Below are 21,993 nucleotides of genomic sequence, written 5' to 3'. Positions count from 1 at the left end.
TGGGACATGTAGTCCAAGCCTCAGTCTAGCCTTCAGTGACTACCAGCAGCATTCACTGAATAACGTTTTAGATAAGTGGTATTTGACCAGATCTGGTTTTCATATTTCTGAATTTAGCTTAGTACAAATATCAACCAGTTTAAGTACCGTCCCTTTCTACCTGTGACAGAAGATGCTTGTGACAAAAATTTTGCGAGACTTTGGTTAAATGTCTTTGATCACTCAGAGGTCTTACCTATAACTATGGCTTCTCACACCACCTCCCTAGACCCTATGTTGGTGTTCAAAAGGCCCTTCATTCCCAGGTGCACTAATAAGATGTCTCATAATGTCAACATAGTGGGCAGAATGCTTGGAACAGTGTGACAGTCAGTGTACTACATCATCCAGGAGACACGTAACCTGCTCCTGCTTGAACCCACTATAAAATCTAATTTTAACCTTGTCCTTCACAGACCAATGGCAAGAGAGAGAGAGGACAGGAAGTAGGATCCTGTTGGTTACTGGAACATCCCTCTAGATGGGATAATTATCAAAATGTGATTATGTACAGGTTGACCCTCTCTAGTCTGGCACCCTCGGGACCTGTCTGGTGCCAAACCAGAGAATTTGCGTGATTGCAAGAGATCAATATTGTCTAGCAGCATTACCAACACTTCCACTGCTTGCTGGGCTCTTAGAAGACATTTAGGGGTAAATTAGAGCTAACTAAAAGCACAGAATACTGGACTCTAGGACTGATAGCTGTAAAGAAACATTATGGAAACTGAGGGAAACTTGGCCGTACCTATGATAAGTGGACATCCAGCTAACTAAAATCAGGCCAGACCACGGATGTTGCCGGATCACAGAATGCAGGGCTGGAAAGGTTCAACCTATATCATAATTTGTGGGGGCAGCCTTCTCATGTCTAATCCAGCCTCTTGAGAAGTATCTTATCTGTCTGCCCAACACAAAAGTAGAAGCATGTTAACAAATTACTTCAATTGTGATTACGTTTAAGTCTTGTTTTATAAAGGTTCAACTCCAGTCAGTAAGGGGCTATCGGTATAAATGAGGGCCAAATTTGGCCCAAAGCCTCTATTTTGTAATATGCCCATTTCTGAAAGGCTGCCAGCCACAGAGTGGTATTGTCAGAGATGTGCACTGATGAGCGAGTTGTATTATACATTTTACCATAGTACAGATGTGAGAACAGATTATTGGCAGAACCTGGTTTCCCCTTGATGCTCCTGGCTTCTATATATACCACAATGATAACAAAGGCAGCTGCAGATCATCTTTTTTCACCCAGTAAATTACCTTGAAAGAAGGGTCAGACCGTACACGTATTGAGGAAAATCGTAAATGCCATTTGGATCAATAAAGACTGCACTAACCTTACATTTATCTTCAGAAATGATCTTGGTGTCTTGACTCACCTTGACAATCTAATATTGGTGAATCATCGTTACTGAAACATGGACTTGTTTAGGTGACACATGCTGATGGATAGAGAACCAAGATATAATGATGATGACTACAAATAGGACAAACAAGGAAAACAGCTGGTATTTTCCTATAGTTTTCAATTATCAGAAGAGATATGTGGCCTAAGCTGCTGTTTGGAATTTTTGTGACTCCGATGATAACAGTTACCTTGGAGAATCATTAAATATTGTTGTGATTAACTTGATAAGCTGTTTATTTTGAATGGAAATTACATACCTGTTTCCTCATACTTTGCGTTGAAAATATACCCTTAGATAATTCTGTCAATTATGCCCAAGCCATTTTTGTATGTCTTCCGATTAATGAAGATTTCTTTGCTGTCCAAAGAAACAGTGCCATCAACAAATAAAGGGAGTGGGGTATTTCCCATTCAGAGACTAGCTTGGTCTCTGCAGCCTTGTGGATTCCCTAATGCATGTGGACATGGCAGTGTGGGGCAGGGCCACATAGAGATTCTGAAGGCCTGGGGGCAAAATCTAAAACTGAAACCCTTCCTATCTTTCAGAAAAAAAGACCACAGAGGTGAAAATGTTAAAGAAGGGGGATGGGTCCGAGATGACCTAAGTCTGTAGCTCTGCCCTCCCTACAGGGATAGGGTGGCTCTGTGCTGTGTGTGGCTAGGAGGTTGCTCCCAATCCCTCCTCTTTCTTTGCTCCAGCCTCATTGTCGATCAGAATGTTATCCCTGACCTCACTCTTACCTCCAGGGCTTCAGCCTGGCATGGCAGTGTCAGCCCTGAGAGACGCTGTGGGCCTGTGCAACAGGTTGCAACACCACTCACTCAAATTTGCCTTGGTTGCTCCTCCATCATTGGGGGGGGGGCAGGGAGCTGGAGCAACCCACCCTTATTGCCTTGCCATATGGCAATTGCAACCCGCTTCTCCAGAGGGATGGCGGGCTGCAGGTGGGCAAACCCTGATTTGGGCTCCTTTCTACTATAGCATCGTCACATTTATCGTAGCCATTCTTGAAAATAGCAAAGAGCAGCTGGTTACTTTGCACAGCCCTGTTGCCTTTTCAGGTTACTTGGTACAGCCTCTGCCCAGAGAATTTGGGGGTGCTATTAAAATCTCAGATTGAGTGATGTGCTAGAGAGCACTCTAAAGCAGATCTAGCCATCTGATGCAATGGGTCCAAGAAGTCCTGCCACTCCTGCTTGTCCCTGTGTCAGTGTGTGTGGCAATGGGTATGTCTAGACTATATGCCTCTGTTGCTAGAGGCATGTAAATTAGACATACCAACATAGTCAATGAAGTGGGGATTTAAATATCCCCTGCTTCATTAGAATAAAAATGGCCGCTGCGTTGTGCTGGCTCAGCTGTTTGTCAGCACAAACTGGCAGTCAAGACGGGGATCGGTCGGCAAAGGCTTTCCTTGCCGACCGATCCCTGTCTTGACTGCCGATTCGTGCTGACAAACAGCTGAGCCTTCACAACGTGGCGGCCATTTTTATTCTAATGAAGCAGGGGATATTTAAATCCCTGCTTTATTGACTATGTCGGTATGTCAAATTTACATGCCTCTGGCAACAGGAATGGTAGGACATACCCAATGAGACAATGGGGAAGAAGTAACAACCTTAAAAGCTGTTGCACTTTGTTGGTCATCTGTGCTGATTATCAGAGTCTCACTTGGCTCTGCTCTTCACCCACTTTTTTCCCCACCAGGTTTCTTTCTCTCTCTCTCTGTCCCATTCTCCTATGTTTTTTGCAGTCCCTTCATAGTGGGGCATGTAAACTCATGAACACTGGAGTTCAAGTTCAAACCCAGGTTGTTTGACAAGTGGAGAAGGAAGGTGACAGGTGTGCCCATTCCTAAATGGCACCTCTAGTCACTCATCCATGATCCAAGTGAAACGGAATGTGACATTCAATTCAGCAGGCCGAAAGACTGACATTCTCTCCACTGGTCTCTGGCCAGCTGCTCTGTTCCCATCTTGCTCACGCCAAGGCTTCTCTAGAGAAGCCTAGGAACACGTGACGTTTGGAAACTGCACCTGGCTTAGCAGGCACAGAGTAGGAAGGAGGTTGGAAAGGATAATTATTTAACCTTCATCCCTTTTGGGCCTCCAACAGACCTATAGGGACAGGCCCGTGTGGGCACTGGGCACCCCTGTTTTCTTCCTCCAGAGCTGACAAAGGACTGATTTTTTATATTCCTACCCCCTGCCCGTCCTTTCCTACTGCAACAGATACAGCTGGACGTACAGGGTAAGTCAGCGTCTTTCAGCTCTGCCACTACACTAAAAGGACCCTGGACCTCCTCTTCCTTCTCCCAAGTATGTTGCCCAGCAGCAGTCCAGGGGCGATTTTTCAGCTCCCTCCCCATCATTCATTCCCCATCACTGAATCTGGACACAGGATCTATTTTTTTGCTGTATCACCACTGCTTGCTGGACTCCAATCACTACATTCCTTTCCCAGACCGCCTCCCTCCCCACTTTGAAATGAACGGTAATACACCCCAAGCATATGTCAGTAAAGAGCGCGGTCCTACGGGCAGACCATGGACTTGCACATTGTTTGAGGCCCAGCTGAAAGTACTTGGAAAAGGTGGTGCATATAAGTAAATATCCAGATTTCAATTTGAAAAGTTAAATGGACGAGGGGGCCAGATATCTGCAAGACTTTTATATCAGAGACACTTCTGTTGCTTGGCCTGCAGGGACAAGGTTCATATTCTTCTCAGCTAAGTCACCTTTATGCATCTGTCTCAGTGACACTTCTCCGTTCCTTTCCAAACAATAACCAGGCCATTCTTCTTTCCTTTCCTCCCTGCAGGAGGATGCAGATGTGGAGTGGAAGTTTGCTCGTGCCAAGCTGTGGTTATCATACTTTGATGAAGGAAGGACTCTGCCTGCTCCTTTTAATCTAGTGCCAAGCCCTAAATCATTTTATTATCTCATAATGAGAATAAAAATGTGCCTCATAAAACTCTGCAAATCTAAGGCCAAAAACTGTGAAAATGATCTTGAGATGGGTATGCTGAATTCCAAGTTCCGGGTATGTCATGTGCTTCTTTTCTTTTAACATCCTGAATGGAAATAGACCCTCAGGTCCTTTGTGGGCCTCAAGGGAAGGAATTTTGCTTAGTTCACAGATGAGCAAAAAAGTATTTAGTATTGTATGCTAATATATTTATTACAGGCCCAGTGGTGGGGGAGACAAGAGGGGCAACTGCCCCAGGGCCAGGAGATTCTAAGGGGCCCAGAGCCTATGGCCCTTTAAATTGCTGCCAGAGTACCATGTAGCACACTCCAGGTGGCTCTAAGGGCTGGGTGCTTGGGAGGGTCATGCTCTGGATGGTGCCAAAGGCTGTCTGTCCCAGCCCTGCTCCTTCCGGGAGTGCAGAGCCGGAGCTCTCCGCCCCCTCCCCGCACCTCGCTGAGGGGGCCCGGCATGGCTGTCAGCTCCCCTAATTTATTACTATTTATTTATATTACAGTAGCACCAAGGTAGTGGCCTCATTGAGTAAGACACTGCAGCAATCTAGGGGGAGAGCCTATGGTCTATAAATAGACTGGGAAGGGGAACTGGTGAAGTGACTTTCCCTAGGAAGTCACAAAGCAGGCCAGTGGCAGGGCTGGGAATGGAAGAATGCAAGTCCCACTCCACGTGCCTATCCACAGGACCGTGCTGCCTCTCGGCACCATGTTTTATATATTGCCTAGCTTCTTTATCGTCATTATGTAAAAATCAACATTGAATACGACATCCGATTTTATCTGTGGAAGCAGCGCTCCAACCAGGGAACATTAACTTCTCCCAGCAACTGGCAGCTGTAATTAGCAACCTCTCCACTTTCAGCTGCCTAATGACGATCATCCGCAGTAACAGACCCTGCCTCATCTGCCACCTGTGCATTCTTTCGAAAGAGAGCTGTGCTTTGGGAACACACAGCTCCGGTGGCTTCGGAACAGGCACATTGGCAAGAGCCGAGTTACCGCTCCCTTAGTGCCAATGAGCTTCTGCATGACAAAATATGAGACATGCAGAGAAACATTCCAAAAAATCTGGCACTTTCCAACCGAGGTGGCTTGCCTAGCTCCTGAAGAATATGGGGAGATATACAGGGAAAGTTTAATTCAGTGGACATTTTTTATTTGCAGAAATGTTATTGGGACAGATCTGTTCTTAGCAAACAAAAAACCCCATAGGCAAATCTGTCCCCTTCCTTTGCAGCACTTCTGTCAGTTTGGAGTTTTGAATAAAATGCCCAGATCTTCCCACCCAAAATTCAGTTGCAGCTGCTTTACCGTGACCATCCAACTCAGCAAAAATTAAAAGAGGTGATGAGCTAGCTTCATTTCAACAGCATGGGCCCTCATTTTAACTTCCTGGGCTCGAGCTGAGTTTGAAAAACAACACTGAGAAGTGAGACCTAAAAATAAAAGAGTTGAGATTTTTGTCTTTGTTTAAAGTTCTTGCACATCACAGAGGTTGAAGTGCTGCTCCTAGGCGACACCACCAGGTGATCTGGGGCTTGTTAATATTCAGGCTGCATGTTCCAAGAGACATCAGTTCATGCTTTTTCAATTTTCCTCTCAATATCCCTGCATGTTTTGAAGGCCCTGTTAACTCAAACCTGTCAGCTGCTTCTGCCATTCACAGGACAAAAACTAGTGAGAAGGGGAGGCCCTGTTGAGTACAGATGCAGACCAGAAAAGAGGCAGTGAATCAGCCCTGATGGGGGCCAAATAAATGCAATGAGTCAGCAAAATAACAGAAGCAAATAAGAGGCAAGAAACATAGAAATGAGCTGGGAGGAGAGGAGAAAAAGATTGCGATCAAAGAAATATGCAGAAAGGAGGAGAACAGGAAGAGGTAAGAAGAAGCTGACAATGCATCAGAGGAACACAGCCAAAAGCGGAGCCACAGTGGTGATAAAGGGAAAAGCTGAAGCAAGAATAGTACAGAAGACGACAAGGAAAAATGTAGGAGAGGAATGCAGAGGAGGACTTTGCAGAGTTTACCATTGTAATCTGCAGTCTTTGTGACTGATTGGAGTTGATTGATACCATCCACTGAGTCTGATGACTAATTTTCTCTTCTCTTTGTTCAAAAAGCTATTTTCAAAATTCAGCTACAATCACCCAGAAAATTAAAAGTAATTAAGAAAGCGCTGCCTCTCGCCCTTTTACACCTGCCTGCCTCAGAGTGGTGTGACACAGCTACAGTCAAAACAGCCTTTGTTTAGACCAGTGACTCTTAATCTATTTACATGCGGCTCACAATGTGTCATGTGGGCTGCATCTAATGCTACCTGTAGGGACCTGAAAGTGTCACATGGACTGCAGTTCTGTGCTGATTGGGCCACAAGTGGTTTGCAGGTCACAGGCTGAAAACCGCTAGTGTAGACAAAATGAGATTGAGTTTCTCTCTTCTGTTCATTTTGGCAAAGAAGTGAGAGAATTCTCTCCCTCTGCATCCTCCTATGAGATAGCAGAGGCAATATAGTCTAGAAGATATAGCACTAAACTAGACATCAGGAGTCTTGGCTTCAATTTCTGTCTTTCCCCTGGCCTGCTGAATGGCCTTCAGCAAGTCACTGCCGTGCTTTTCTGAGTCTCCATTTTCTTGTCTGTAAAATGGGGGTGACCTATCTGACTCCTTTGTCAAGCACTTTGAGATCTGCTGATGAAAACTGCTGTGTGAAAGCTAAATACGAATTATGTTTATTAATTGGAGAATGTAAGTGTTGGTGTTAGTCTGTAGAATCTCCAACCTGCTCACAGAAGGCAATGTTTTCTAATGTCGGCATACCTCTTTTAATCTAAGATGGAGAGGTTTGTTTGGGGGAAGAAGCGGATCCAGATTTAACGTTTCATTGTGTTTTATAATTTCAGAAAGTTCGTTTTCAATCTAGTGCTCGAAATTCAGAAAACTTTACTGTGAAGAAGGCTTATAACAAGCCCACAAGATATCAGGTAATCACAGTAGAACATCAAGAGTTAGGGGAAAGATCTGTAAGCGAACCAGGTTTATTTTGCAATGATCAGATTTGTCAGTTTACAGTGGCGTGTGTCAAGCAATCAAATCAAAGGACACAGTACATTATGGGTGTCACGGAGTGTGGGGGAGTCACTGGGCCCTGCACCCTCCTCCGCAGTAGGGATGTTAAATATCGGTTAATTGAATAGTCGAGTAACCTCATGAATTCTTATCGGTTAGTCAACTATTCTATAATTCCCGGGGGCAGGGCCCGCAGCCAGTGCACTCTGGCCCCGCTCCGGCCCCACCCCTGTATCAGAGGCAGCAGCACAGGGTTCCCGGTGAGAACTGGTCCACGAGGGGAGCCAGTTTAAAATCCAGCTCCCCTCACGAGACATGGAGTGACCTGGAACTGAGCTGGGCTGCCTGCCCACCCAGCTCTTAAAACACTTTAAATTAGGTGTATTAATTTAAGACACCTGCAGCGGGGATAGGTCCTGGATCTGGTGTGAGCCAGAACTGAGCCGGGCTGTCTGCCTGCCAAAAAATGTACTGGGGAGGAAAGGAAATGTGTGTAGTCTATGGCATTAACCAATAAGCTTTTGCTTATCGATTAATTGGTTAATCGACTACACTATTACATCCCTAATCCGCAGCCAGATGTGACCCTCAGCCAACAAGTAGAACATAAGGTTTATTGGTTCACAGGGACACAGAGTCACACAGACTTGTTGTTACAGGAACCAGGAGCAGTTAGTACAATCCATCTTGTGGTTAGGGGGCCCAGAGCCAGAGCTCAGGGTCCCTACCTGGCCCCCCAAGCCAGCTAGACTCTCTTCTCCATAAGCCAGCCGAAAAAACTAACTCATTCACCCAGGAACTGGTCCCAGCCTTCTAGGCATCCCCACTCCCTCCTTTGTTCAGATTCCTGGGCAAGGTGTTATCTGCTGTCATCTGGTCCTCAGGACATGAGAGAGACTGAACTTATTTCCAGCCTTCCACTCCTCATCCAGATAGTGTTGCAGTGCCCAGGGAAACTGAGGCATGCGTGTGCGCGCGCGCACACACACACACACACACACACACACACACACACACACACACACACACACACACACACACACAGAGTTACCACAGAACAGTGCAAGACAGTAGAGTCATATACAACACAACATAGCAAACAGAGTGCACACAAAAACAGTGAATACGGTGACTACAAGAGTGAATACGATCCCCCTTATGTCACAATGGTACAGAGACCAAACCTTCTCCTTTCATAATTGCTTAAGGCAGGATGGCAGTGTAAAATCTATAGAAATGCATTTAACATTAATGTGATTATCGTGAACTTAATACAAGAAGCATTCACCTGGGCTTCATCGTAGACTCATTGACAGTGTTTCATTTTGTCATGACACAGTGTGGTCTCTCTAGACTTTACTTTGACATCCTCATGTGCTTTCTTTGGCAACACTTTGTACTATTGAGCTGGATCTGCAATGTGGTATGTTACAAAAAATAATTCTGAGAGCAGTGATAACATAGCTTACTTTCCCAACACCGTGAAATTACCATTGTTGTAAAGTCGTGAGTAGAACTGGGTGAAATACTTCTTTACAAATAGTTTATTTGCTAAAAAATGCTTTGGGGAGAACCACCAAAACTGTTACTGAATTTAGAGTGAATAATGCCAATAGAAATTTGGGGAAGGGGAGAAAGCTTTCAAAAGGTTGAAGTATTTCCATTTGACATCCATGAAATGAAACATTTTGACTTTACATTTCAAAATTACAATTAGTTTTGAAATGTACCTAGATTTCACTAAAAAAACCCCAATATACTCAAAAATTAAACTAAACCTTTCATTTTGGGTCAAATGAAATGTCTCGTGCATCCTGAAATAATTTATTTTTAAGCTTTTTTTTTGCTGAGAAAACTGATGTCACTTTTTGTAAAAGATTTTTTTAGTTTGGGCACCAAAACATCAATTATTCACCAACTTCCAGTCCTGAGAATTTATTATTTTGGTAGTCATATTTTCTATGGAAACAATTGGTTGTATGTGTAGTAGCAAAATCTCCAACTAAGCAGGTTTATGGTTAACATCTACATACTTCAAATATTTGTAAATTATTAACAGGATTATGGAAAGGAATTAGTTAGTGGGATAAAAAAGTATAAGTATGGCTACACTGCACCGTTATTCCGTAATAAGGTATGGCCAATAAATGCATAAAGAAAACTGATTCCTGCATAGAAGGCAATAACTTATGAATTAAGGTCTGATTCTGGTATTTTTTCTTACATGAGTATCATGCCATTGAAATCCATGGAACTATGTGAGTGAGCAAAGTCTGGAGGGTTGAAAATTAGTTTAACTATCCAAGATTTTCAGGAGTAAATAGATTTTAACCTCTAGTTTTCTGTCAGTGGGTGCTCAGTGTGTTGTAGAAATCAGGTGTCTTTATGTTGCTTCAGATTAGGCAAACTGAAATCAACAGCCATTTCTGGAAATCTTGGCCAATATTTCTCTATTGTGTCTGTAACTATGTTGTTGAGAAGCCATTTCACTTAGGTTACATCTACACTGTGGCTTTTGCCGCAAGTGCCTATGCAAATGAAGCACGGATTAGCATACCGCTGCTCTTCATTTGCATAATTTATTCAAGCTGGTTTTGCACAAAAACAAGCCGTGTGGATAGGGTTTTTTTTGCTCAAAACCCCTGTTTTGCACAAGAAGGAAACGCAAAAACATCTTCAATAAATTATGCAAATGAAGCACAGCGATATGCTAATCTGCACTTCATTTGCACAGGCTCCTGTGGCAAAAGCCGCAGTGTAGATAAAGCCTTAGAGTAGAAAAGAACCCAGAAGGGGTGGAAGACAGCAGTAGAGATGCCAGGCTAAAATGCCACAATACAGTATCAAAGCAAAAATACAGTAGCATTGCTGAATAGAATGCAAGGAATGCCTCCAAAGTCTGCAGAGTAAAATCCATGCCTCAGATTCTTGATAAAGAATTATCACATTTGCCTTTCTGCTGTTCAGTATCCTGGCCAAAGCCTGCCATGTTATATTCTCTGGTATAGTTGGCACTATGAAGATCTTGACATTTAGCACCTTTAACTACATGGCATGGGTAGTACATCTTATTGTAAATATAGGCAGTGCTGCAACTATTGTGGTTGGCACAGGTAAATGCTCTGATAGTAAATGTCAAGAAGATAATGGCATTCATTATATGTTGAGTCCTTGTTTTCCTGCAACTTCCCTATTTTTGTTTCCTATTTTGAAAAGGGTTTCTGCTGGGATCTTGTATTTCCCCACTTTCCCCAGAATGTTCCTCAATTTATGTTTTCTCAGGTGGCAACACGTCTTCCATCTGGATTCAACAACCTTGGCCATCTTCAGCATACAGTATGTGCGCTGTGTCTCCTATATTTTTCCTTCACTGACCCACCTGGCTAGAGAAAGATCTCTTCTCTAGAACAACAAAGTCCTAAACATTCCACATTCCATCCCTAGACAGCACATAGACAAATAATTGGAACCTTTTTTTTTTGCCATTCTCCTGCCTTTATATTGCTACAGTTCTCATCTAGCTACTTAATGATCATGACAAAAGGGTGGGATGTTTTTGGTTTGGGGTTGGTTTGGGGGTGGAGTTGTGTTTCATAACCTTTGGGGAGATTGTCAGTGACATTTAAAGCAACACAATTTATTCTTGTTCAATGGACCTACAGGGCTGAACCTCGGTTGTATGAGTAGGATGGTCCTGTGATTAGGGTGCTAGCCAGGGCCATGTGAGACCTGCTCTGTTGCACACTACTTCTGGGAAAAAATTAAAAAACAAGAAATGGTCTGCTAGCACTTTATAGACTAACAAAACATGTAGATGATATCATGAGCTTTCATGGGCACAGCTCACAAAAGCTCATGATATCATCTACATGTTTTGTTAGTCTATAAAGTGCTACCAGATCATTTGTTGTTTAACTTTATCCTGTACAGACTAACTCAGCTACCCCTTGAAGCTTACTTCTGGGAACTTAGGCAAATTGCCTAGTCTCTCTTTGTCTCAGTTACACAGTCATAAAATGGGGATGATAGAACTTATCTGCCAGTCAGGGTATGAGGAGCCATATGCTTTTAAGAATTGTGAGATGCCAAGAGAAATGAGGCCATCTGAGCATTAAGTTGCTGTGATTCCCCTCCATTTTTATCCCAAAATGACAAAACTGCTCAAAAAGACCACCTTAAAATGTCTGTCTTTCAGTCCCAATGGGAGTAGCCATTCACATCATTACATAAAAGCCAGAAGACAACCATTCATAGTATTCAGAGGTAGCCATGTTAGTCTGTTTTAGCATGAACAACAAGGAGCCTGGTGGCATTTTATAAACTAACAATTTTATTATGGCATAAGCTTTCATGAGTTGCAATTCACTTCATCAGATGCATGAACGGAAAGGGAAGGAAACAGATAGTAGGGGTAGAGATACATCAGAGCTAATTGAATCAGGGTGGTTGTGGATAAGAAGGTGAGAATAGCTAAAGTGAAAAATCACTTATGGTGATAAGTGAGCCTTAAGTAATTTTCCACTTTAGAAAGTTTTCCACCTTCTTATCCACATTCACCCTGATTGAATTAGCTCTGGTGTAACACTCCCATCTCTGTACCCCTACTATCTGTTTCTTTTTCTTTCCCTTCATGCACCTGATGAAGTGAACTGCAACTCATACGCCATAATAAAATTATTAGTCTTTAAGGTGCCACTGAACTCATTGTTATTCATAGCAGTGTAAATAGAGAGGAGTCTAAGAGCTTTCTTAGCCCTATCCTAGAGTTAGGGCCCTGCCATTGCCTTCAGTGGGAGCAGGAGCAAGATCTGGAAGGCAAATCCAGTTCTTGCCTGTAAGGGCATGGAGGCTCCCCCCAGATACTTGAGCAAGTGTGGTTCTATTGCATCAAAGGAGAGGGTTGTGTGTGCGTGTATGGTCAGAAGGTGCAGACAAAAAAATTCAGTGTGGCAGGAGCTTCTTGCATGGCAGCAGGCACGGGTAGGTGTGGACAGGACACAAACAGTCCAAGGGGGTTAGGGATAGCTGGGATAGCATTTCTGCCATTGTCTGGATCCTCCTTTCTTGACCCTATGGGAATGGCACCAGAAAGGGGGAGGGGCTGTATCCTGAAGAGACAGTCCTCTTCCTAGTCCCTGTATCTCTTCATGACTGGCCCAGCTGCTGAAGTCCGACATTGGGCAGAGGCTGTGCCCCTCAATGTCTAATGCCCACATCGTTGTCTAGGCACAGTAACTCTCCTTAAAGTCTTATCAGCTGTGTATAAGATCATAAAACTAAGGCTCAAAGTAAATGCAATAAATAATAAATGAGGCGTTGCCTCCTGTGACGAATAAAAGAAATGAGTCCCAGGAGTAGGGACTGTGGTGACTCAAGATGAAAGTAGATGCTAATGGGCTTTTCCCTTTCTAGTGTCTGGATCAGTTATTCTCAACCTGTAGCTTGTGGGACACTTGGGGTGTGTCTAGACTACAGGGTTTTTTCGACAAAAGTGAACTTTTGTCGACAAAACTATACCTGCGTCCACACTACCACTGAGTTCTGTCGACATAACATCGACAGAACTCAGCAGTTTTGTTGACGCTGGTAAACCTCATTTTACGAGGCATAATGCCTTCTGTCGACAGAGTTCTGTCGACAGAAGGTGTTATTGCATGTAAACTGTCCTTTGCGTCTACACTACCATGTCGACAAAGCAGCTTGCTTTGTCAACAGAACTCAATGTAGTCTAGACGCTCTTTGTCGACAGAAGTTTTGTCGACAGTATCTGTCGACAAAACTTCTGTCGACAGAAGCCTGTAGTCTAGACATACCCTTGAGGCCCAGGTGACATCCTCAGAGCCATATAAGGAGCATGGGATGTAGCCCACATAACACAGTTTGGAACACATCTCTGGCCCACAATGGTAAGCAGGTTGAGAACCACTGGTCTGGATGCTCGAAAAAGGATGTTAGTGCACCTGTTCTAGAAAGCAGATGGAGAGTGTCCCTCGTTAGATAGGAAAAGGAACTAAAAATCCTAACGGGATCAGGGCAAATCCCAAAGAGACATAGCCTCCTTGCAGATCGAGCACCACCTGCTTTGATTGTTGGGTTGACATTTCCGCCGAGTAACTAAACATTATGGGCTCAATCATGCCACACGAGGGGGAATACAAGGGGGAACTCTGCATAGGACCATTAAGCTTCCATTAACCCTCTTTGCATGCAAGCAAAGAACCCCAAGCAAGAATGCATCCACTTCCATATCTGTTCTACACACTCAAGTGTAGATTATTTTTCATTAGTTGTGCGTTTGGGCACCCAGGGGAGCTATATAGTTATCTAAAAATGTATTTAGATGCTTAACTTTAAACTCCTAAAAGGTAATCCCTTGGGCCTGTTTACACTGCAATAATAGATGTATGGCAGAGCCACAGTTGTCCTGGGTCAGCTGACTCAGGTTTGCAACCGTTGGGCTTTCTTAAAATTTGTAGGCTACGTCTAGACTGGCATGATTTTCCGCAAATGCTTTTAATGGAAAAGTTTTTCCGTTAAAAGCATTTGTGGAAAAGAGCATCTAGATTGGCACGGATGCTTTTCCGCAAAAGCACTTTTTGCGGAAAAGCATCCGTGCCAATCTAGACGCGGTTTTGCGCAAGAAAGCCCCGATCGCCATTTTCGTCATCGGGGCTTTTTTGCGCAAAACAATACCGCGTTTTCTACACTGGCCCTCTTGTGCAAAAGCATTTGCGCAAGAGGGCTTTTGCCCGAATGGGAGCAGCATAGTATTTCCACAAGAACACTGACAATCTTACATGAGATCATCAGTGTTCTTGCGGAAATTCAAGCGGCCAGTGTAGACAGCTGGCAAGTTTTTCCACAAAAAGCTGCTTTTGCAGAAAAACTTGCCAGTCTAGATGCAGCCATAATGTAAAAAAGTGGGCTCAGGCCAGAACCTGTGGTCTGAGACCCTCCCTTCTTGTGGGGTTTCAGCCCAACCCTGTCTACACTGCACAGTTGACCTGGGCTCTTACACTTGGCACTGTGGGGGTTTTCATTGCAGTAAAGACATACTGGGACAGATCAGTCTGTTTCCTCTTTTTGTCATATTTCCTGCTCATCCTTAGATCTTCTCCAGACTATCAGTGGTGGGATTTTTTTCTCTCTTTTTACTAGAGAGCTAAAAAATACACAGGAGTTAAGTAGTAGCCTAATGTAGAACATACACGGCCTTAGGAGGACTTCTAGTTATACATCTCTGTATAAACATAGTTTCAGCACTTTTGCAACAGCATCACATTGCAAGATCATATCTGATTTGCTATCTGCTACCATTCTTCTCTATGTCTGCACTTTCTATCCAATAATCTTCCATTTCATACTTCTACCTGGTGTTATTTTTCATTGCATACGTTAAATACCTGCTATTTTTCTAAAGTAATTCTTATTCATTTTAAACCTTTTTTCCAACTTTGTTGGATCTTCTGACTCTTTTCTCTATTTTTCACTGAGTTTTGTTCTGCTAGCATCTAATACAACATCCACAGGAGTCAGTGGAAGTCTTTCCCTTGACTTCACAAAATGTAGGATCAGGCACTAAGTTCAATGAAATAAGTGACTTTGATAATGTCATTAACAAGTAATTTATTTTTTTCCTCCAGATTTTTTCTGATGAATACTTTAAACAGCAACCCATCTCCCAAAAACCTAAACTTGATTCCGCTTCTTAGTTTGATATTTAAACATTTTTGGTTATTTTTCATGTATGGGCTTTCCACCATATTTGCATGTGTCCCACGGTATCCTTTGATCTGCATAAGAACATAAGAATGGCCATACTGGGTCAGACCAAAGGTCCATCTAGCCCAGTAACCTGTCTGCCGACAATGGCCAGTGCCAGGTGCCCCAGAGGGGGTGGACCGAAGACAATGATCAAGCAATTTGTCTCCTGCCATCCCTCTCCAGCCTCTGACAAACAGAGGCCAGGGACACCATTCCTTACCTCCTAGCAAAGAGCCTTTTATGGACCTAACCTCCATGAATTTATCTAGCTCTTTTTAAAACTCTGTTATAGTCCTAGCCTTCACAGCCTCCTCTGGCAAGGAGTTCCACAGGTTGACTGTGCGCTGTGTAAAGAAGAACTTTCTTATATTAGTTTTAAACCTGCTACTCATTAATTTCATTTTGGTGTCCTCTGGTTCTTCTATTATGGAAACAAGTAAATAACTTTTCATCATTCACGCTCTGCCTTTCATGTGGGACCCTTATTCATCTTTGTTATTCAACTATTGCAACACAAAGTGTGTAAGTAAGATCCTGGCTATATGGAAGTCCATAGTGAAATTCTGATTGAGCCAATGGATCCAGGATTTCATCAATCTCTTGCTCAAACTGTTCATAGTAGTGCTAGAATGACAGATAACCAATAGCATTCCATGTAACCACTTTTATTCACATTGCAGAAAATAATGAAGCGTCTTATTAAGCGATATGTACTGAAGGCTCAGGTCGATCGAGAGAATGATGAAGTCAATGAAGGCAAGTGGCTTTTACAATTAATGATGTTACAGTTGCTGAAATCATGCATCGTTATTCAGCTCTGAACTGGTGTGTCAAATCATAAATCATATGGGCAAGACTGTCTGCAGCAGCTCTGTAGAGGTAGCAGTCACAGGCATACCCTGGTGAGGGTAGATGACCATCTGTGTGCCTTTACAATTTTGGCCCTCTCGGTGAGCTGAAATGGTCTGTGGTCTAATTTCTGTGGTCTAGGAAGGCTCTCTAAGGCCAGGTCTACACTAAGAGGGAACACCGAAGCAAGATAGTCAATTCTGGCGACGTTAAATATGCAGCTGGAGATGACCTACAGTGTTTCATGTTTCCCCACTGTCCCCACAACAGGTGCCTGACAGGAGCAAATGCTCCTGTCAGAATCCCTTGCTCCTCATAAAAGCAGGCGCACAGGCAGTTGGTGGTGGCGCCCTGTGAGTCTGATTTAACGAGACTTAACTAGACTCACTAAAGCAAACTCTGGAAGATCAATTGCGGCAGCAGCGATCTTCCATTTAGAGTGAACATGGCCAGAGTTATAGCAGACGTGCCCTTGAAGTTGTCTAGAGACACCAGGGTGGCATGGGGTGTGGCCTCACCATGTCTTACCTCACAGCTCTTGGCTCACCCCTGCACTGCAGCTTGTGAAGGGACCTGTGGAGGGCAGCCTACAGGTGTCTTACATGGTGCCTGCACTAGACAAATTCTCAGAGGCTTCCCTAGACCCTGGACATCACCATAGTGGCATACAGGGGTCAGAGCAGAGGGAAAAAAATCCTGTCCACTGTCTCTGCTGAGACTTTTACACATTACACCACTTTACATCACAACCAAACCTACAGCACCATTCAGCAATGCAGCCAAGACCACCCTTTCTCCAAGCAGACCCATACTTCTTAAAGGCGCATGCCACTGTACATTCATATGGGCATTAGCAAGGCCTTTTTAAAAGCATTGGCCTGAGCTATCCCATCTGCATCCCTGCAGTTCCCCACTCAGAATACATGCTGGCATGTGACCGTTGTTCCTGAATCACCAAAAGCCACTGCGTAGCTTGGAGAGAACAAAAGGATACTCCACACATTGCTGTTATTTGCTTTCATAATTGGAGCTGATTGTGGGGAGTGGGGGAAGTGTGTTTTTTGTATAGCTGTTGCTCCAGGTAGGGTCCTGCACATTTGGTGCCATGTTTACAGTTTGCATTCCCAAATGAACACATTCTCCGGAATTAAAACGCAGCTGCTTGTTTAATTCAATCTCGCTTACAAGAACTTTTTTTTTTCAATTTTAGGAGAACTTAAAGAGATTAAGCAAGATATTTCCAGTCTCCGCTACGAGCTTCTAGAAGAAAAGTCAGAAGCTACTGGAGAGTTAGCCAGACTAATACAACAGCTGAGTGACAAGTTTGGAAAGAACTTAAATAAGGACATTTGATGGTGAACAAAGAGAAAGACAGCGAGTTTTCTAAACATTATTTGATATTTCAACCAGCATTTTAAGAGAGCAAAAACAGTGCAAGAGATGGGTACCGAGCCCTGAACTTTTTCCACCTAAAAAATATTGCTAAGGGCACTGTGCATTAGAAGGTGTTTTGGGGAGACGCCAACTATCAGTTTGTGACTTTATGATATACAGGTGATATGGTGATATAAAAATGAGCCCATTGACATCAGAAATAGATGCACCATCTCCAAAAGTTAATCATGGTTATACTAGGTACACAAGGCACCTTTTTAAAAAAGGCAGAGAGCCAAATCTTCAGATGGTCTGAATCAGCATAATTTCACTGAAGTCAATGGAGCCAAAATGGAGTCAACTAGGCTATGTCTACACTGCAACGCTATTTCAGGATACCGGAGTATCCCAAAATCGCTATCCTGCATCTTCACAGCAAGCCCGTTATTTCAGGCTCACTATTCCAATGTCTCTGTAAACCTCATTCTACGCGGAGTAAGGGACGTTTCAGAATAGCGTTTTATTTCAAAATTTGGTGCCGTGCAAACAGTGCCAAATGACAAAATAAGATATTTTGAAATAGCATCAAAATAAGATACACAGTTTGCGTAGCTCAAATTGCATATCTTATTTTGAATTACGGTGATGTGTAGATGCAACCCTAGAGAGCTGATCCATTAATCTAGGGGTTAGATCTGGGTGAATCATGCAAAAAATATTCCACAAATATTCATTAAAACTGTAAAACAAATTGGCATTCACTTAGAGATGTGCACTTCTTTCGTGTTTGCTTTCCATGGACACCTATGAAATTGAGTTTGACTAGCACTGGGGTTAATAGAAAGCAAATGTGAAGTCACACATTAAAATACAGTGATCTTAAATTGACTTCCCCTGGGGATTTATACTGGAAACTTCATTTTAAGAGTTAACTCATTCAGTCAAGGAAGAATAACAATATCGTGTGACTTGTGACCAATCACAATGAGGCAACTCAGCTCAAATTTTGAATGTCAAATGGCAAGCCATAGCATAAATGAAATTCACAATGAATATTGCAGAATGGTATCAAACTGTGAATACATTTGGGGGAGGAAACCTACCTGTAACTGGCTGAGGACATTCCATTGACAAAAAAGGGGTAATTTGTCAAAAAGGGACTTTCTAGGAATTATTGCTCAGCTGTACTAACAAAAAACAGGAAGTTTTAAAAATTAAACCTATTTACAAGCTGCAGTAGCAGTCAGTCCTCCAATTGTACTGTTACAAGGGGAAAGTTCAGTACATGGTGCAACTGAAAACTCAGTTGCTTGTTTATTTGATTTTTTTAAGCTGCTCAAAGCACACCTTATTACTTTGGAAACACTAAACTGTACTGTTTGTTTACAAGGTGCACCTATGAGATGATCATATCATTTAGATCTCATCTAAGAGAAAAAAAGCAGAATCAGAAGGTGACCTGTGATCCGTTCTTAAGTGCCAGATGAGAACACAGATAGCCTAGTCATAGTTATATTTGTAAAAAAAATATATAAAAAAGCAAAGAAAAAAGTGTACTGTATGTAGACCTGTTTAGAGAAAAAATCAAAATACTGTATTTTTACCTTTAATAAGATTATCTTGTATACTGTAATATTTTTACCTAAAAATGAGGGGGAATAAAATTACCTCACAATATTTGTTGTACCTTGAGTGACATATTTGTCTGATCTTTTAAATACCCACCACATAGACATTTCACTGGTTTTGACGATGTGTGAACAGTTCCAAAATTACATACATTGACAGCCTATAGCCGATGAGGGTTGAAAAGCATCACAATATAATTATAGAACTAGAATTTCCAGAATTCTTCATCATCTGCATGCTGAACAACTCCATGAGGGTGATACTTAGTTTGAAATCACTGTGTTGAGATTCACACATGAATGCCTGGACACCTATTGAGATGGTAAAATATAGATGAGATAACTGCACTCAAGTCATTTTGTGACACTGCATTTCTAGTTGGAAATAAAATGGGTCACATTATTTGGACTAAGTTTAGAGAAGAAATGGCTGAAAAGACAATTGACGCCATCTTCTCTAGACATAGAATCACAGAATACTAGAACTGGAAGGGACCTCGAGAGGTCATCAAATCCAGTCCCCTGCCCTCACAGCAGGACCAAACACCATCTAAATCATCCCTGACAGGTGTCTATCCAACCTGCTCTTAAATATCTCCAGTGATAGAGATTCCACAACCTCCCTAGGCAATTTATTCCAGTACACCCTGACATGACCTGACATGTTACAATGTGCCAGTGCCAAGTGAACTGACAGACTCACCAGGCCCCTGGGCAATGCGGAAGGGGCTGGTTCCATGCTCCTAGAAGGGGCAGGGCTTGGGGAAGGGTCACCGCCCCCCTCCTCTGCAGCACACTGCCCGGGGCTCTGCAGCACACCACACAATGCTCCAGCAGCAATTTAAAAGACTCAGGGCTCTGGGCACCACTGCTGCTACAGTAGCAGGACCAAGGGCCCTTTAAATCCCCATGCCCCAGGGCAGTTGCCCCCTCCTTCCCCACTTTGAGCACGGGCCTGGCCAGTCCATACTATCATTTTCCACTGCTTTTATTCACAATCGGAGGAAATGTCTTTGCTTTACAAACAGTCGCAAGGCAATATCATGATCAAATTCTCACCGCACTGTGTTCACCAGGAAGGCATCACATAATAGCACTATATAACAGGTTTTCTTTCAACATGTAATACCCATTATTATTCTGAGCTGCCTTACTCTGCCTAAACCAATTACTGTTGCTCCTGTGAAGTGCTTGATTTTTTTTCACTTTGATTTATCCAGACTGTGTTTATCAAGTAAAGGGTTTTCAAAAAGACTTTTGGAATGATGGAATCTAATAATTTGTGATACTTCAACATAATACTATCATATGGAATGCACCACTTTCAGCTACTGCCCTGTGCATTTCAGACAATTGTGAATTGACATGAAATCAGGTGCAAAATCACATGCTTACTCATTTGGATTTAGATGGTACGATGATTGCCACTCTACCATCTATATTACATCTAAAAATGTGCAATGAGAGTCATAGATAGAGAATTTAAGGCCAGAAGAGACTGCCACAGCATCTAGTCTGATATGTACATCACAGCAATACCACCCATTCCTTGTGCTCTAAAACCAGCAGCTGAAATTACACTGAGGAAATACTGCCTGTAGGAGACTATATTCTCATTCTAATTCCACATGGCGTGATCCAAAAACTGAGTAACACTAATGGGAGTATTTCATTTGATTTCAGTGGACTTTGGATCAGGCTTTATGCGATAAAAATTTCAGTCAATGAACATTCTGACAAGGACAATTTGTGCTGTAGTATGAATAGCTTTGTTGAACCATTTGCTTCCACACAGAGGCTTTCATATTTCCATTCAGTTACCACCTGCTTTTCTAATATGTAAATGTAGTGCTGCAGATCTGTCATAACCAGGTAGTTAACTAATTGTTCTGCCTGCAGTAATTTGCCATAAATGAGCATAATACGCTGTAGATTTCAAGAGTGGAATAAAAGAAGGTTAGGGAAAGTTCTGTTAAAAAATACCCATGAGTCATCACCCACATTTGAAAATAAATTTGATTTAGTTGTAATTGCTTTTCCTTTGTGTTCACTCTCAATGACCTATCAAGAGATATATATCTACACAAATGAATGCTTGTGGAATGCAATATTTAAGCTTCTATGTTTAAGATTTTTTATCTGTGGGGGAGGAGGGGCGGAGAGATATGAGCTGATAGAACTGAGTGACCAGTTTTTTTAAAACTCCTGATTAGACCATTGGGATAGAAGCAGCTAAAGAAGTCAAAGTTAGACTACAAAGTTTTTTAAAACTGATGAAAATTAGTAGTTGGGGGTTTTATCAGTTGTACAAGAATTTTCACAAAAAGTTTCTGCATTGCACAAACAACTCAGAACTGAACACTTTTTTTTTTGTTTAAATATGATTTCAATTGAATGAAAACAAATTTCAGTTCTTGTGATTCGAAACAGATTGGTTTGCTGAAAAATACAGCAAATGAAGCAAAATGCCTGAAAACTGCAATGTTAAGATGGGTGGAAGAGGGTGTGGGTATGGATCACTGTATAATTATCTCAGTCAGGACAGCAATACTGCCCCCTTTTGGGCAGTGCTTTTTTTTTTTTTTTTTGCCAAAAACAAAGCCTCTTGTGTTTTTGGCAGAGCTGGTTGAGAAATATGGTGAAATGGGGAAATAATGTAAATGTTTATGAAACTTTGTCTGCTTTTTGTCATAACCTTTCTGACCAGCACTACCATGCATCACAGAATAGCAATTAAGCCCAGTGTCCCTGAACCTCAGCAGGTGAATCCAAACCAGTTAATTGAAGAGGGCTGGGCTACCTACCCACAGAGCTTATAAAGGCCTCCTAGGAGTCAGCTGGACAAGGAAGGACTGAGACAGGCTGAGTCCCAGGGA

The 21,993-nt window shown here is 42.6% G+C and overlaps 1 protein-coding gene across 1 annotated transcript in view; it reads left to right on the top strand.

Annotated features, from left to right (window-relative positions):
* Positions 1 to 19,104, top strand: part of TRPC7 (transient receptor potential cation channel subfamily C member 7) — a 233,805-nt gene extending 214,701 nt beyond the window's left edge. The window contains exons 8-11 of the mRNA XM_075900443.1: positions 4,272 to 4,493; positions 7,337 to 7,417; positions 15,947 to 16,022; positions 17,326 to 19,104. Coding sequence (XP_075756558.1) covers positions 4,272 to 4,493; positions 7,337 to 7,417; positions 15,947 to 16,022; positions 17,326 to 17,468 — 522 coding nt within the window. The 3' untranslated portion in view covers positions 17,469 to 19,104. The remainder of the gene's footprint in view (positions 1 to 4,271; positions 4,494 to 7,336; positions 7,418 to 15,946; positions 16,023 to 17,325) is intronic.
* Positions 19,105 to 21,993: the final 2,889 nt, after the last annotated feature.

This window comes from Pelodiscus sinensis, chromosome 17 (genome assembly GCF_049634645.1).
Source record: "Pelodiscus sinensis isolate JC-2024 chromosome 17, ASM4963464v1, whole genome shotgun sequence".
NCBI lineage: Eukaryota > Metazoa > Chordata > Testudines > Trionychidae > Pelodiscus > Pelodiscus sinensis.
This window is presented reverse-complemented; position numbering and strand designations above follow the sequence as displayed.